Source organism: Calliphora vicina, chromosome 5 (genome assembly GCF_958450345.1).
Source record: "Calliphora vicina chromosome 5, idCalVici1.1, whole genome shotgun sequence".
Classification (NCBI taxonomy): domain Eukaryota; kingdom Metazoa; phylum Arthropoda; class Insecta; order Diptera; family Calliphoridae; genus Calliphora; species Calliphora vicina.
The window spans coordinates 47,079,292-47,095,821 of record NC_088784.1 but is presented as its reverse complement, the minus strand read 5'-3'; the positions used below and the strand labels follow the sequence as shown (position 1 = coordinate 47,095,821).

Below are 16,530 nucleotides of genomic sequence, written 5' to 3'. Positions count from 1 at the left end.
ACGATTGAATTGCAACAAAAACAGTGTAAAATGAAACAAAATATATTTTTTCTCGCACAAGTATTTCTGTATCTTGAGTTTGCGAGAATTATCTGTCATTTCAATAATTTTCCAGCAATTATTGGAAGGATGTGAGCAAAAGTGTTTCTGTAACAATATGTTGCGAAAAGTTTCTCACAAGAACTGTCAAAACAAGTCACATTTGAAATTGGTATTAGAAAAACTAAATTTTGAAAAATATAGATATTTTTAACTTCGTATGTATAAATATGGAACCCAAATCAGCCGAAAATGTAAATAGCACAGAGTTTGAATAAAATAATTATGTATACACATGTAAGTACACAAAAATGTGTTTCAAAATTATTTTTTAAAATTTAGCAGTTATAAGCGCCCCACTATACTTTTTGTTTTATATTTAAATGATGGTAATCAATAAAACACAATTGTTATATTTTGGCATTTTAATTTTTTTTAGCCTTTCACTGTTTTGGTTTTATTATAATTTCTTTCTTTCGTTGACGTTTGTCTTGCATTTGACACTTAATTACTGGAAATATTCCAGTAAGAAAAGAATCTGTGTTGCCTGTTTTCGCATTCAAATACAGAAACACTTTTTTCTCGCACATCGAGAAACGATGGAATTTTTTGTTTCACGCTTTATGTGAGAAGTTTTCCGATGCGAGAAATACAGAAACGAGCTACTGGCCACCATAACAGACTTTTTTCAGGAACGCAAACTCAGGTTATCTGCTCCGAAATCCTCGGTGTCCCTTTTCACCTCGTGGACTAAAGAAGTAAGGACAGCGCTCAACATCTCAGTCGAAGGTCGAACTATCCCCACGGTTCAAAACCTGAAAATTTTAGGGGTAGTCTTCGACAGCCTCCTTCACTTTTCACCCCAACCATCAGATTCTGATGCAGGATCCCCTTCCCCGACACATCCGGATGGACTTTCGATGCTTTCGCAGCGACATCCAAGACGTCATACCATTGGACGTCGAAAGATTGTCTATTGCAAGTTCTCGGAAATTGTTGCATCAAACGGTGGTTACTGAAGCCATTAATGACTACAGATGCAACAGAGTCCTAAGCGAACACCCCCTGCGATATCGGATTGTGAGAGACAATTACCAAGGCATACAAGAACTATATTAGCACAATTAAGAGCCGGTTGGTGCAGTTTCCTCAACTACTACCGAGAACGTATCGTTCCTAGCACTTTAAACCGTTGCCCCGCCTGTCATCAAAGTCCTCACGATACTTATTTAATTGTTGTAGAGTTGCATCTACTTGTATAAATATACTTTGGGCAGCGTTGCCAATTTAGCGCTTTTCGCGCTATAGTTGGCGCTTTTTAACTACCCAAAAGTCGCATGTTTTTGAAAAACGCCCAAAATCACGCGTTTTCCTATACATATAGTTCAAATATCTACGGTCTAATTCATTGTTAACAAAACTCTGACAACAATAAATTTGTTTCGTATTCTAGTGCTACGATGTGTGTGCACTGTGTACACTAGAGTGCTCCAAAAAAAATAAAATTGCGAATTTTGACCGTCCCCCCTCTAGAATGTTTCTATGTATTGTGAAAACTCGTTGTGAAAAATATTAGGATGATATGATAACGTTAACTGGTGCCGCAACGACGCTGAAGTTTTGAGGTGCATTTACAAGCAGTGTTTAAAAAGCTACGATAACTTACAAATTTTTAACTGTTGCTACAACTACTGCTTCAAAAAAGTGTATGTAGCGGAGCAGTAGCATTTGTCTTTTTTCGTTTTCTTGTTTTTTTTAAAACTACTGCTACCTTCAAAATATAAAACTCTTAACAGAGCAGTAGTAATAAAACATGAATTGTAAATGGAGTAGTAGCATAAAAATACAAATCATTGCTACTGCTCTATATCGAGTTTTAATTTTTAAGGTAGCAGTAAAGTAGCAGTTGATGCAGCAGTTAAGGTAGCAATAAAAGTAGTCAAAAAAGAAAATCTTCAGTCATAACACCAAAATTGACAGAATTAAACACTGTGTGTTGTTTTTGTTTTGAGAGAGTTTGAAAGAATTATTCGATTTTATTCGTCTCAGATGTTCGTGTTGCTAACAGAAAGATCGTGTTTTCTGTGTGTATAACAAAAAAGCCGAACTTTTGTTTACAACACGACCAACATACACAAATATACATTCACAACAACAACACATAATATAATTTTTTGGCTGAAGATTTTGATTTTTGACTTATTTTATTGCTACCTCAACTGCTACTTAACTGCTACTTCAACTGCTACTTAACTGCTACTTAACTGCTACTTCTTCTACTACCTCAACTGCTACTTCTATTACTACTAAATTTTAAAAGTAGCAGAATTAATAAAAAACTAATGACTGCTACATCAAAACTTTTTCTTTTTTTAAGGTAGCAATAGAAAATAAATTACTCTGCTACTTTTAAATTTTTCTTTTATTAGTACTACTACAACTACTGCTACCAAAATGTGAAGGTAGCAGTAGTAGTAGTAATTATTGACTCCGAGTTTTTATTAATTTTTTAACTAGTCTACTTGTGTTTTTGCGTTGCTACTGCTACTTGTAGTCTAGTTTTTTTTAAACACTGTTTACAAGGGGAAAAAATGCAATTTTTTCAGTTTTTGTAAAAATTTTGGCATTAAATAATTACTTTTGCAATTTAATTTAAAAGAAAAGTTACTTAAAATATATATGTACATTGTACATATATATTTTAAGTAACTTTTCGAATTATTTTTATATGATTAATTATATTCTCAGGTATTATTGTTTTACTATGTAATATTGTTATTTTGGCCATTATTGTGGCCAAATCACATGAAATGAAATCACATGACCTAATTTTATGGCGATAGGTCTATAATATATACGGCCCTCTTCCGAAAATCATTCTACAAAATAAATTATAGTGTAGCTTGACCGACCATACTTTCATACTTATTTTCTTCAGCTAATAACTTTTTTATAAGCAAATTTAAAAAAACAAAAAAATTTAAGAAAATATCTCTCCATCAAAAATATCTCTATATGTTCAAAAGTTACAGAGTTTTTGCCGAGGAAAAACAAGCCTGAGTTACAGTGCGCCGCACAGTGTGGCAAATTTAAAAATAGCGGCCAAAACTCTATAACTTTTTTTTTGCAATTTGCATATAAAATTTATAACAAATAACTGAGTTTTTATTGTATTGTATAACATAAAAGCCTTTCTGAGTCCATGTTTTTGTCGAATAATTAAAAAACAATTTAAATAAAATGTTGATTTTTTTAGAAAATTTTATTATTAGAAACATTTTATTTTTCAATAAAATTTAATAAATAATGATAATAGTAGTAAAGAGTTATAATAATAACAAGTATGAAAATATAGTCGGTCAAGCACAACCATATAATACCCCAAACTAAGAAAATGAGCAAAATCATTTTTCTTTAAAATTTCAATAATTTATTTTCGTGAAGAGGGCCTTATATGGGAGCTATGACCAATTATGGACCCATCGCCATGAAATTAGGACATTCGATGTATGTCTATATCAGTGTTGCCAATTTAGCCCTTTTTTGGGCTAAATTTAGCCCTTTTCAATCTTGTTTAGCCACAAAAAAATTAATTTAGCCTTTAGCCATTTTTTTAGCCTTTTTTATTTTCATTTAGCCATATATATTTACTCTAATGAAAATTATATATTTACTCTAATGATCTGAAATTTTTGCTGTTGAAAATTAATAAAATCAGTTCAAAAAATTTGGCAGGTATATTATGACAAAAATTAACTAAAAATGTTGAACCAGTAAACTATTTAACACATACAAATTGTTGGGCCTTCCATACATTAAAAAAATGCCATAACTAATATAGAGAAAATTGACGTTATTTGAATAAAAATTGTGAATAAATATGTTAATGTTTTACGCTCGGATCAGGCCGTATATAAAATCATATATAGGGTTAAAGAGAATACTTTTAACTTTATCTGGGCGATGTATTGACGTAAATATAGTACTTTAACAAATATTTTATAACACATGCCATGTAGTATACCGTTTTCAAAGACTACAATCCAACCAATTTAGAAAGAAAAATTCAGTTCATTATCGATAATAATTTAGCTATGATAATTTTATCTGATCAAATATAGAAAATTAACTTTTTTCAAAAATTAAATTAAATATTTATGTTTAAATATTTTGTGTATCTTAGTTTTGATATGTTTACTAACTAATGGCAAAATTTATGTTTTTGCCAATGAAAATCAATTCTGTCCGGCGACGGACATATTTGCCATATTCACTTATCAAAATATTCTCCATCGAAGTTATCACAAAGGATTACTTTATACATAATTTGTCTTTCATATAAAAAAATTGTCTAGGAGCATTTTGCAGGCCAGGTGACAAATACGAGGCTTTAAAAACATCGGCATATGATATTACGTTATTTTTAAAGTTAAAGATCAACATACAGGAATAAATATTCTTATTTTCTTGCATTTGAACGTGTGTTATATTCATACATTTTTGTTTTTCTATTCGGCATAGCCAAATGCAACATTCTAAGTTGTTTTTTGTATCAAATGTATGTATTTTTTTAGTTAAAAATGTTAGCCCTTTTTTAGCCACTTTTTAGCCTTTTTTTCTAAATTTAGCCTTTTTTGTTCACCATGAATTGGCAACACTGGGCCAGAGATGCCATTTTTTGGCAAAAAGTCCATTTCAGGTAGAGAAGAAAAAAAGTTATATATTTCAAGTCTGGGGACTTTGAGCTTTACACCAGTAAAATTTTGTATCATTGTGGGTCACCGTTTACAAATGACATGAGGTCAAATTCAGATTTTCATATTTTTGTGAATATAATTTATATTTCAAAAATATTATATAATATTCACATGAGTCAAAAAAAGTTACATGAAATGATAGTTAATTAAACAGATGGAACTGGTGCTTAAAATAAAAATGAAAATTATTTGTAATTTGAAGATAATTATTAAAAATTTTTTATTTAACCTTATAAATATGATTTTTTCCAAAAACTTTAAGTTTCAAAACCAAGTGCCAAGCAGTGCCAGAGGATATTTTAATGGTTATAGCACCAATCGACGCATTGATATGTTCGCTGTCCAGAATTTTGCGACCGTCTGCGACCGTTCATAAACTTAAGAGTTATTGCCGATAATATAAAAATAGTCGTTGAAACTCAGGATATTTTTACCATGTAAAAATTTAATGAAAAAATTAAAATTAATTTTTAGTAATATAACATTTTGATGATAAAATTGGCAGATATTAGTCTCACACTTAAAAAAAATGACAAATTCAATATCTGTTTAACGTCTTTTTATATTTACTAGTATCGTCCCGTGGCCGAAATTCGACCACTTTTAAAATGCTTCTTAACAATATTATTGAAAGAATTTTTAAAAAAAAATTTTATATTGTGCATATCTAGAGAAAATAACCTATTAGATCATATACATATGTTTCATCAATATTGGTGGACAATAACATACTTAAAAGTGTACCACAAAAAAATGTGTGGCCTATTTATATATACTAGGATCGACCGGTGGCCGAAATTCGACCACTTTTAAAACGCTTTTTACCACTTTTATGGAAAGATTTTTTAAATATTTTTTTATATTGTGCACATCTAGAGAAAAAACCTTTTAAACCATATATGTTTCATCAATATTGGTGGACAATAACATACTTAAAAGTGTACCACAAAAAAACGTGTGGCCTATTTATATATAAGATAAGTTATATTAACTACTGTCGAATGTCCGATATTTATAGTTATTCTGAAAAAAAAATCTTGAGTAAAATAGTATTTTATTACCGTTAGATATATCCCAAAATATCTACGGAAAGCTTATGTTTTAGAATAGGCCGAAACAAACATATACCACTCCCAGAAGCTGCCATTAATCTACTAGCTATACCCGAAATTTCAAAAGCAAATAATTTTATAGAAAATGAAGAGAATGATTGGGATCTACTAGAACAATTTAACGGATTAAGTAACTTGGAACTTATGACCGAAAAGGATTAATTTATTAAAAATTAATTTCCCTAATGAATTTCTATAATTTTTTTTATTATTTTTATTTATTGTTATTAATATTATTTCGCATTTTTACTTACTATATGTATATTACTTTTTAATATTATTAATTATTACTTTTCTAATAAAAAACAAAAAAAAATTAATTTACTACCACTTAGTTAGAAAACATACTTGGCTGAATAATTTTCATATTACTAATTTGGATATTGGATTCTCATTTTTAGTTTTTAGCAATAAGAATTAAGATTCATAATTATCCAGTTATCTTAATTATATATTTTCAGTAATAGTTATATATAATAACAATAAATAATAATTGATGACCGCCATATTTGATCCGCCATTTTTAATATTTCAAGTATTTCAAATTTAATTAAGGTATGGCATTGTTTTATGCCTGTAATACATAAGCCAATGATTTCATAATAACTTCATCTTAAATAATTCTAAGAAATGAAATATTTAATTTTTTCTTATGTTTGATCCGCCATTTTGGATTCAGTTTATTCAATTTTCAAAATCTGACTTCATATTTGTAATCAGTGACCATAGGTCTACAAAACGTGTTCAATAAAAATTTAATTAATTGAATTTTTAAAAATTTTGACCGCCATTTTGAATTTTGACTTTTTTTTTTGCAGAATCGTAATCAGCGTCACCGAAAACCTTATATCTGATATTTATTTATTTCATACATCCACTGCTCTAATTATGGCCAAAAAATGGGATCTCTGGCCCAGTGTGCACTGGTCTATATTAAAGTTATTTGTGTTGAAATTTTTGTTTATATCAACATTTTTAAGAGATATATGCTCATTAAAGTGATTTTCGGAAGAGGACCTTATATTGGAGCTATGACTAAATTATTAGTAGCTACCAACATTTTTAAGAGATTTATGCTCGTTAAATGCATTACGGTTGTGCGACAAAAGTCGCAATTTGACCCTTTTTCAACTACCGTGACACTAAATCTGTCAATTTTTAAAATTTTTGACCCATTTTGTTCCCTTTTTGGTTTGTTCACTAAAACAAACATTTATTTAAAATTTTTAGTATACGTACTAAAAACTATGACAAATTTCTAAGTGAATCATCGCAAATAATATATCTTGTTTCTAGTATTTCATTAAAAATATTTACAAATTTTGTAATTATTTTGATGTTCCACATGTTAAAGAAATATTAAATATATACATATATATATATATATTGGACCCGAGATATGTTCTGAAAAGCTTTCAAAAACTTGTATTATTAAATTAAAAACCAATATATTAAATTTTTATCAAAAACTCTGTAAAGAAATAATTTCAAGAATTTAGGGCCTGGCTCACTAAATGCGAACGAACATTTTCTTTCTCATTTTATGTTGAAAACAACAAATAAATTTTAATTTTTTTTATTGTTTTCAATATAAAATAAGAAAGAAAATGTTCGTTCGCATTTAATGAGCCAGGCCCTTCAATAATTAATAAAAAGATTTCAGTTTTAAAGTTTATTTTAATTCCTATAAGGAAATAAACTATTTTGAATTGATTTCGGAATACAATGATATAAAAATTGACCCAGATACTTTAATATATAAACTAAAAATGTTATAAAATAAATTAATGATAAAACATAAGAATAACATTTAGAATTTCTAATTTGGATGAATTTTGTCACAGAATAGGAAATTCAACAAATAGGGTCAATAATATTTTAAATAGATTATATGCATGTGAGTCCATTAGGGTGGCCCTTAATAAACGAAAGTTGGATTTTGGCCATTCTCACCCCCCAGTTTGGTGAACATTAGTAAAAAATCATCGTGAAAAAATTTTAGGTAAATCGGTTGGGGTTAAGACGTGCCGCAAGCCCTCTGAAGTTTTGAGATGCATTTACAAGGGGAAAAATGCATTTCAGTTCAGTTTTTATAAAAATGTTGCCATTAAAAAATTACTTTTGCAATTTAATTTAAAAGAATAGAAATGTGTACGCAATTGTCGTTCTAATGAGACATAAAAAACACATATTGGATAAAAAATTTTAAAGTTATTAAAAATTCGCCAGGCCATTAACGTGCCTCAGGCAACTATAACAAGAAAGGTAGGAACAAAATTAACATTTTTTGATAAATATTAAAATTAAAGCTCATTTGTACTTAAAATATGTCCATATTTACTTGTATATGAGTTTTTGTCTTCGTAGGATACCGCTAACCTATTCTTAGGTATGAACAAAAAAATAAATTTTTTTTAATGTCAGTTTCAAAACTCCATTTTCAAATTTTTAAAAATTTTGTTAAACAAATTTCAGAATTTTTTGATCATCTCATTGGGATTTATTAAGAATATTATAGTTTTTCCGATTTTGATGAAACTTAAACAATAACATAAACTCTAGGGTTTATAATAACAGCACAAGAATGGAAATTAACGCTTAATGGCACTTGGGATTAAAATGACCCCAAACTTTTAAAATCATAATTTTTTATGGTTTTAGAAGTTTGGGGTCATTTTAACCCCAAGTGCTATATAGGGTTTTGTAAATACTAGGCTTTGTGTTATATTTTTGTTAAATTTCATCAAAATCTGCCCAAAAATATACAACATTTCGAAATCTTTCCAAGAGAAATTCCAAATATTGAAACATTTGACCTTTGACCTTCACGATTTAAGGGTTAACGTTTTCCGATTTTATTAAAAGTTCCAGAGTATATTTAAAATTATCTGGACTATAATATTCTGAATAAGTTTTTCAGAATATTATAGTATATAGAAAATTTCAAAATTTAAATCGCAGGTACGGAAAAACTATAAGAGATATTTTCATAATTTTTTCACATTTTTATTCCCTATTATATTCTTAATAAATCCCAATGAGATGATCAACAAATTCTGTAATTTGTTTAACAAAATTTTTAAAAATTTGAAAATGGAGTTTTGAAACTGCCGTTAAAAAAAATTTATTTTTTTGTTCATACCTAAGAATAGGTTAGCGGTATCCTACGAAGACAAAAACTCATATACATATTTTAAGTAAAAATTAGATTTAATTTTAATATTTATCAAAATATGTTAATTTTGTTCCTACCTTTCTTATTCTAGTTGCCTGAGACACGTTAATGGCCTGGCGAATTTTTAATAACTTTAACATTTTTTGACCAATTTCGGTAATTTTTTAATGGCAAAATTTTTACGAAAACTGAAAAAAATGAATTTTTTCCCCTTGTAAATGCATCTCAAAACTTCAGAGGGCTTGCGGCACGTCTTATCCCCAACCGATTTACCTAAAATTTTTTCAGGATGATTTTTTTACTAATGTTCACCAAACAGGAGGGTGAGAATGGCCAAAATCCAACTTTCGTTTATTAAGGGCCACCCTAGAGTCCATGCTTTTAGCACAAAATTTGTTGAATGCAGATTTGGAAGACTGGATGCCCAGTGATGAGCTTATCAAGAAGTATAGGTGTAATATCGAGCCACTCCCGCTAAAAAAAACTCCAGCGAAACATTTTTCATACAGCGTTTTTTTTAATAAATGAATTCATTGGCATCATTTGCATCATTTATGAAAATTTGATGGTCACGCTACAAAAAAAATTTTAGCTTAGTGCACTTGAAATTTTTTTTGTTATTTTTGTGACAGGGGTTTGTCGCTTATGCTAAAATTTCTTTAAAAAAAACTGAAAAATATATTGTTTTTAAAAGTTATAATATAATTATTAGACTTGTGCTTAATAGTTCATTTCAATGACCGCTCATTTTAGTTCATAGTTCAAAAGTTAACTAGGTAGCTATTCTATTTCAATCGCTCTTTTTGACTTTTGAACTACCTATTTATAAAAAAAAGAAACGAGTGATACATTTCTTATATTAAAATTGCCTAACTGAACTAAAACAACAGATATGATACTGGAGCTAAAATGCTCCTTGGGTTTTTAATTTGCTGTCAGTTTCCGTATAATTCTGAGAACAGATTCTATCCATTATGACCCTTATTTTTTCGGCATTATGTGACAATTCGTATAAAAAGAAGCAGGAAAAACGAAAACACGCATTTAGTTAAGAGAGTACATTTGAAATATTTTAGTTAATAGTTCAATATGTACTTAAGTGAGCAAACGATTTGAACTAGTTCATTTAGTTCGAATAATGGAATCGTTCATGAACTACCCAAGTCTAATAACACTGTCCAACAAATTGAGAGTTTTTGATGGGAACAGAATAGCGACACTATAATTCTGAAAGGCAATGTTGAGTATATTATTTTTGTAGAATAAACTTATAGTCCAGCTGGTCTGAATTTTTTTTACACTGGGTCAAAGTTTTAGTTTTTTGATCGAAGGGTGCATTATATTAACTGAAAAAAATGTTGTAAGTTAATGTCTGAGAGAATTCTTATTGTCAGATTTATATTGTGGAATTTTATCTATCACCTCTTTGACACTTTTTAGAGAAAATCAAAAAAGTCCTTTCAAAATGGACATTTAAGGATTAAAATATTCTAAGAAAATTTTTATCGGAAAATTTCAAAAAGATACCAAAGTTGTAAATAATGATCTTTACGCTCACATTTTTAAAAAAAAAATCGCCAAAAATCCAAGTATGATCCGATTGAGCTGAAATTTAAAATACATATAAATAGTCCTTAAGCAGATCTACAAAAAACATTATCTCTTTTAGTTAAAGAGATATTAAGGTATATTTATTTATTTTTTTTAAGATATTGGGAGCCTATGGAGGGTCGAATTTTTTTTAAACATATAAGCTATTTTTGCTATAAAATTCTGAATAAAATCAAAACATCTTGCTGACAGTTATCTTGTACGTACAAAAAGTTACATACATTAAAAGTATTTTTTAAGTTTTTTCCCAAAAAAGTACCTATATTTTTCCATTTTTAGAAAAAAATTTTCTTCGGGACTATATAATAATGACTTAAAAAGATATATATTACAAAAAATATTGTTTATTAAATGAAAAAACCCTTCGTCATAAGAAAATTACAAAATATGTCTTAAATGAAGACTCTTCATAAATAATAGAAATAAATAATAAAAACCTTCTCCTGTAAAAAAAACGATAGTAAACTAGTTATCTGCCAAATTTTATTCTGAATGCTTTTTACTACCAAAACTTGTATGTGTCGATTATGGATGGCAACCGAACAACATTTGCGTTGCCAGAAGGCAACCACAAATTTCTGTTTGCCATTTGACCACAGAAAATGATGCTGCCAGTTGCCATCTGTAATACAATTTAGGCAACTGACAACGCAACTGAAATTCGATTGCCATCCATAATCGACCCATTATTTTTTACCTGAAACACTAAACATTTTGGTAAAATATAATAGCTAAAATTTAAATGTAAAATGCATTTTTTAAATATTAGTATTTTTGTGTAACATTTTAATGTTTAATGTTACATTATAAAAATATTCCAAATACTGTACTTATTATTGCCATACCCTAACGTAGCTATTTTGAAATGTACTTTGTTATTTTATTTTGTTTAAAATTGATGTTTTTAATTTGTTACAAATTAGTACATTTGTGTAATGTTTTATTTATATATTTTTTTTCAAATGAATAGTTTTTTAGTTTTAATAATAACACTATGCACGAAATTGTCAAATTTTTTCTGTTAAGAGAGGCACCCAGCGGCTTAAACTAATTCGGGTACGCTGAATTCAGTGGTGCTAACCATTTTTTTAGGTTAGATCGTATTTTCGAGATATACCGTTATTTCGAAAATGGAGGAGGTTGCACAACATATATCGCGTAACTCAAAAAACGATTTAGTTTATTGAATAAACTGAAAAAAAACGAAATTCCGCAACGAAATTATCTTCAAGTAAAGCTTAACATGTTTATAGTCTTCGCAGTCGTTTTAGAAATATAATTTATTTTTGGCAAAAAAAAATAATTTTTTAGAAAAATTTCGAAATTTTTGGTTTTCTAAACTCTTAATTTTTTTTATACATTTAGAAAACGAAGTTCCAGAAAACAAGCTCTAAATAATTGAAATATTTCCCGATTTGCTCCATTTTGCATATACGCTCTTAATTTTTATTATAGATTTAGAAAACGAAGTTTCAGAAAACAAGCTCTAAATAATTGAAATTGGTCCACAACTTTTTATTTTATTCACAAAAAATAATACAAATATCCCCTAATATTTTATCAAAATACATAACTGGCAGTAATTGGCTACATCGTTCAGTGCACGGTGGTATAGAAAAAAAAGGGGGATATAAATCTAAACCCTTAGTCCGATTTGAATTAAATTTAACATGTGCAAAGAAGAAGTGTTGTCGAGTTTAAGGTTTGAATTTGACCGCATGAGTCACCAGAGGTGCGTCCAGGGGTCCCCAAAGTAGGTCTCGATTTTAAAACGATCCTATTTCTTCGTTTGTGTTCCGATTTCAAAAAAATTACACATATAGAATCTCCTCATCGATCACTACAAAATACCTGGTCGTGGCTATCAACTATCTCTTATAGCTTAGGAATTATTCGCATTTGAAAATATAAATTATTTCTAGTATTATTTATGATTTTTATTTTAGGTTTCGTTCATAACAATTTCGTTTATAAACAAAAATCATATAAAAATCATCATATTATTTTTATTTTTGAATCAAATTTAATAAAAAGTATTATGATACAAATGATTGAGGCATTATAGGAATTATTCAACGAAAACTTTTACAATTACTCCTGTGTAGAGTACATCTTAACAAAATTTGTGTTCAATAATGTAAAAAGTCTAAAATACCTAGAAATATATGGCAAAAATGAAAAATTTGCATAGATTTGTCTGATAATCAAATTCAAGTAAAAACACTTCTACGCCACATGAAGATAATTTAGGCAACGAACATTACGTCATGTTTGTCATTCACACGACAGCCGGTTCTACGCACCGTAATGGCCCGAGTTCACTCGGCCAAGGGCTGTCAACTCAGTAATCACTGCTGCTACAACAACAACAACACGTCATGTTCATGTACGTTTAGTTCATCCCACAGCTCCAGTTCTGCTTACCTCTGGGCATATAATATCACACCCACAACATTGAAGTTACATAATCATATAATCATCATCTATTTTTAGAAATAACTAAACATCGCTTACCAGTATTAAATATTCTACATTTTTGAAAGCATTTAAAAGCTAACTGCGCAAGTCTTCTGTGCATTTTTTGTGTTTGTCGATGTCAGAGATAAGTTCGGGTAAAGAACATATTTTTTTAAAATTTGAGTACAGACTTGCTGATACACAGCAAGTTGGTTTATTTTTTCATTCATGTTTTTGAAAATGAAAAACAGACGCAAATAAATTGCCTGGTGTGAAAGGGATCTTATTTCTATTTAAATCAAAAAAAAATTGTTCATACCGATTTTTAGAATTTAAAATTGCATAAATAACAATTATTTTCTGTCTCTGATATTTTCTATTTGTGAATATTTGTGTGAAAATCGAATCGAATTAAAATTATAAAAATTTAGAATTTTATGTATAAAATTGCACAAAAATTTTGAAACACTTTGCTCAAATTTGAACAAATTTGAACAAATGGGAAACTTAAGCGTTTAAATGATTACCCTTAATAACATTGAGATATTTTCAGGAATGCATACAGTGTTGTTAATTATTAACTAACAATAATGCAATAATTTTTAATAAACAAAAGTGACAGCGTCCGTAATGTGTTGAGATGAAATGCGCATAGGAATTACCTTTTCCCCAAACAATAAACTTCAGTGAATTTATCAATAGCGTAGAGTACTTGGCCTAATAAAAAAAAGCATCAGAGCTATTTATTGACAAACATTTCAATTTCTAATGTATTTTGTTTTTAGTTTTTTGATATTGTGCTCTTTTACTACATAACCAGGCCAAGTACATTGTGAATACCGCTAATAATTGGGAATTCAGAAGACTAATTCTTACCAAAATATGTTTAGTTTTTCACAAAATGTGCTATTTAAGTTGCCGTCACTGTACATTTGTCGTGTGTATTTCGTATCCATTGTTGTTTACACATTTCAATATTACCTACTATTGTCATGGCAATGCACAGATCCTCACGAAAATACATATTATCACAGTCATTGTCATTGGAACCGCAATTGTTATTTGTTTTATTTTTCTTATTGGCATATGCACATTAATACCCACGCTTTAGAAGACACACAAAATCTTCCAAATCGTACAATTAACTATGCTTTTACAAAGACAAACGGAACTGCAGACTAGTAACTACTGGTATTCTATTGGAATTACAAAATAACAATAAACAAGAATAGCAAGAAAAAGGCAATACTAAACTTATCGAGATGCGTGCACAATTACTTATTGGCGGGAAGGACTTTTATATTATCGTTGAAAGGAAAAGATAGGTAAAAAATATACAAGTACCCAAGTTAGTTTTTGATTGTTTATCCTTAAATAATAGCAATGAATCTATCAGAAGATGCCGACATACATACTTAAAAGTTACCGCAATTGTTTGTACATTTTACAAATTACCATAAGTATGTATTGATGGTAGATAAAAATTCTAAATTTTAGTTGAATCTGTTTTCCAAACATACTCCAAATAGCCACTTACCTTTTTCATAATTCCAGTTTTACGCTTTGAAAATGTTGTGTAACGTCGCAATTTGTTATCAATATATTCCATTTTAATTTTGACTCGACCTTTTGTTTTTTTACCATTGGCCGGAGGTGACTTTTTGCTCTGTAAATTGTTATAGCTATCGTCCACAATATCTTGCACACTACCACTACTTGATTGTGGCTGCTGCTGGCTACTATGTTGGACATTAGATGAACTCCCACATGTGTCAAGACCTTGAAGGGAAGTAATACTACCGGCACCAACACGGTGATGAGAATCGTCATAACAATCCGAGCCGGCTCTTTTTAAACCTCTCTGTTGGTTGCTGCTGTGGCCACTTGCATTATTATTACCCAAAGACTGGCATTGTGTATTTGGCATAAGATTTCCCGCCGTACGCGGCAAAAGTCCTCCACCAGGACCACCTCCGACGCCACTCATGCCTTGTAAGATACCAGCACTAGGTGGTCTACCACCACCTAAAGCAGCTGGATTGCCGTACATATCAGCTTGATCGGCTAATGATAGTCCAATACTACTCATCGAGTAATTTAAATTATAACGCGAATCTCCGCGAGAAGGATCCATTCTTAAGTAGAAATTATCCACCTCGAAGCTGTTTAATTAAAATATGTTTATTATTGTAATTTATTGATGCAATGTAAGCTTTTCCTAATAATGGTTCCGAGGTATGGTAACAACACTTTCAAAGATTATTTCATTGAATAAATTGTATCGATATATGTAGGTATTTGGCTTGCTTGATGTACATTTACATCCAAAAATAAACATAAAACACACACACGCACTTTTACGTTAACTCACAGATATTAGAACACACATTACGACCGCTATTATTTCGGCAGATGTTAATAACTTTTTAAATTAATACGAAGTACAAAAGCAATATTTATGAAATTTCACTTTTAACGTTATATTATGCACTTAAATATTTCAATTTCATATAATTTGCAAATAATATTTTATTCAATATTTACATTTTCATCATTATTTATATTACTTTTGCACAGTACCACGAACATTTTGACAGACAACTACAACGTATGGTATACTGTCAGGCCGCTCAAATATGTCAAAACTGTAGTGTTGCAAAATGATTTAATTTTTTTTTTCTAGAGTTGCATTTTTCAATTACAGTTTAATGTAGTTAGAAAGGCAGAACGCACAATGTTATTATTTATTTATATGTATTTCCTCTTTAAAGTTAATGGGTTGTGTATTGTATTAGCAAAAACTGCTATATTGTTCCAAAAAAGTACAAGATAATAGACGTGGGTTGATAATATTTAATAATATATGGAAGTTAATGCGGCTGCTTTTGCCTTATGTGTTCTTTAGATGGAAGCAGAATGCCGAATACGAATACTACACGTTTTAAAACAAATGAAACCCCAGACAAGTTCATAAACACAAAACAAAGAAATATTCATATGTAAAAAAGAGAATAAAACTTAAATCTTAAGTCTCTCTTAACTAATAAGAGATGCTCACTGTTAGTCTTTACTTTCTCTTTTTTATTTTTATTCTCTTAATTGCTGATGAGAGTAGTGGAATAAAGCAACTTTATTTACATCATCGATATGCATAAGTTAAATTTAAAGATCGTTGATTGGTTTTAGTAGAGGCCCAGTAATATACATTTATTTCTACATAAATTCATACTGACATATGTATTTACATAACTATGTATATGCATTGTACATAACTATGTATATATACACCCAGTAAACATTTTTAGCCAACAAAGAATTTTATGACTGAATCTAACAATCGATTTCTTATAAAATTCCGACATCATACTTTAACATCGTA

General features: G+C 29.3%; 1 protein-coding gene across 1 annotated transcript in view; it reads right to left on the bottom strand.

The window, feature by feature from the left end:
* bs (blistered) overlaps nucleotides 1-16,051 on the bottom strand; it is a 62,046-nt gene extending 45,995 nt beyond the window's left edge. The window contains exon 1 of the mRNA XM_065513064.1: nucleotides 14,689-16,051. Within this exon, the coding sequence (XP_065369136.1) occupies nucleotides 14,689-15,285 (597 nt within the window). The 5' untranslated portion in view covers nucleotides 15,286-16,051. The remainder of the gene's footprint in view (nucleotides 1-14,688) is intronic.
* Nucleotides 16,052-16,530: the final 479 nt, after the last annotated feature.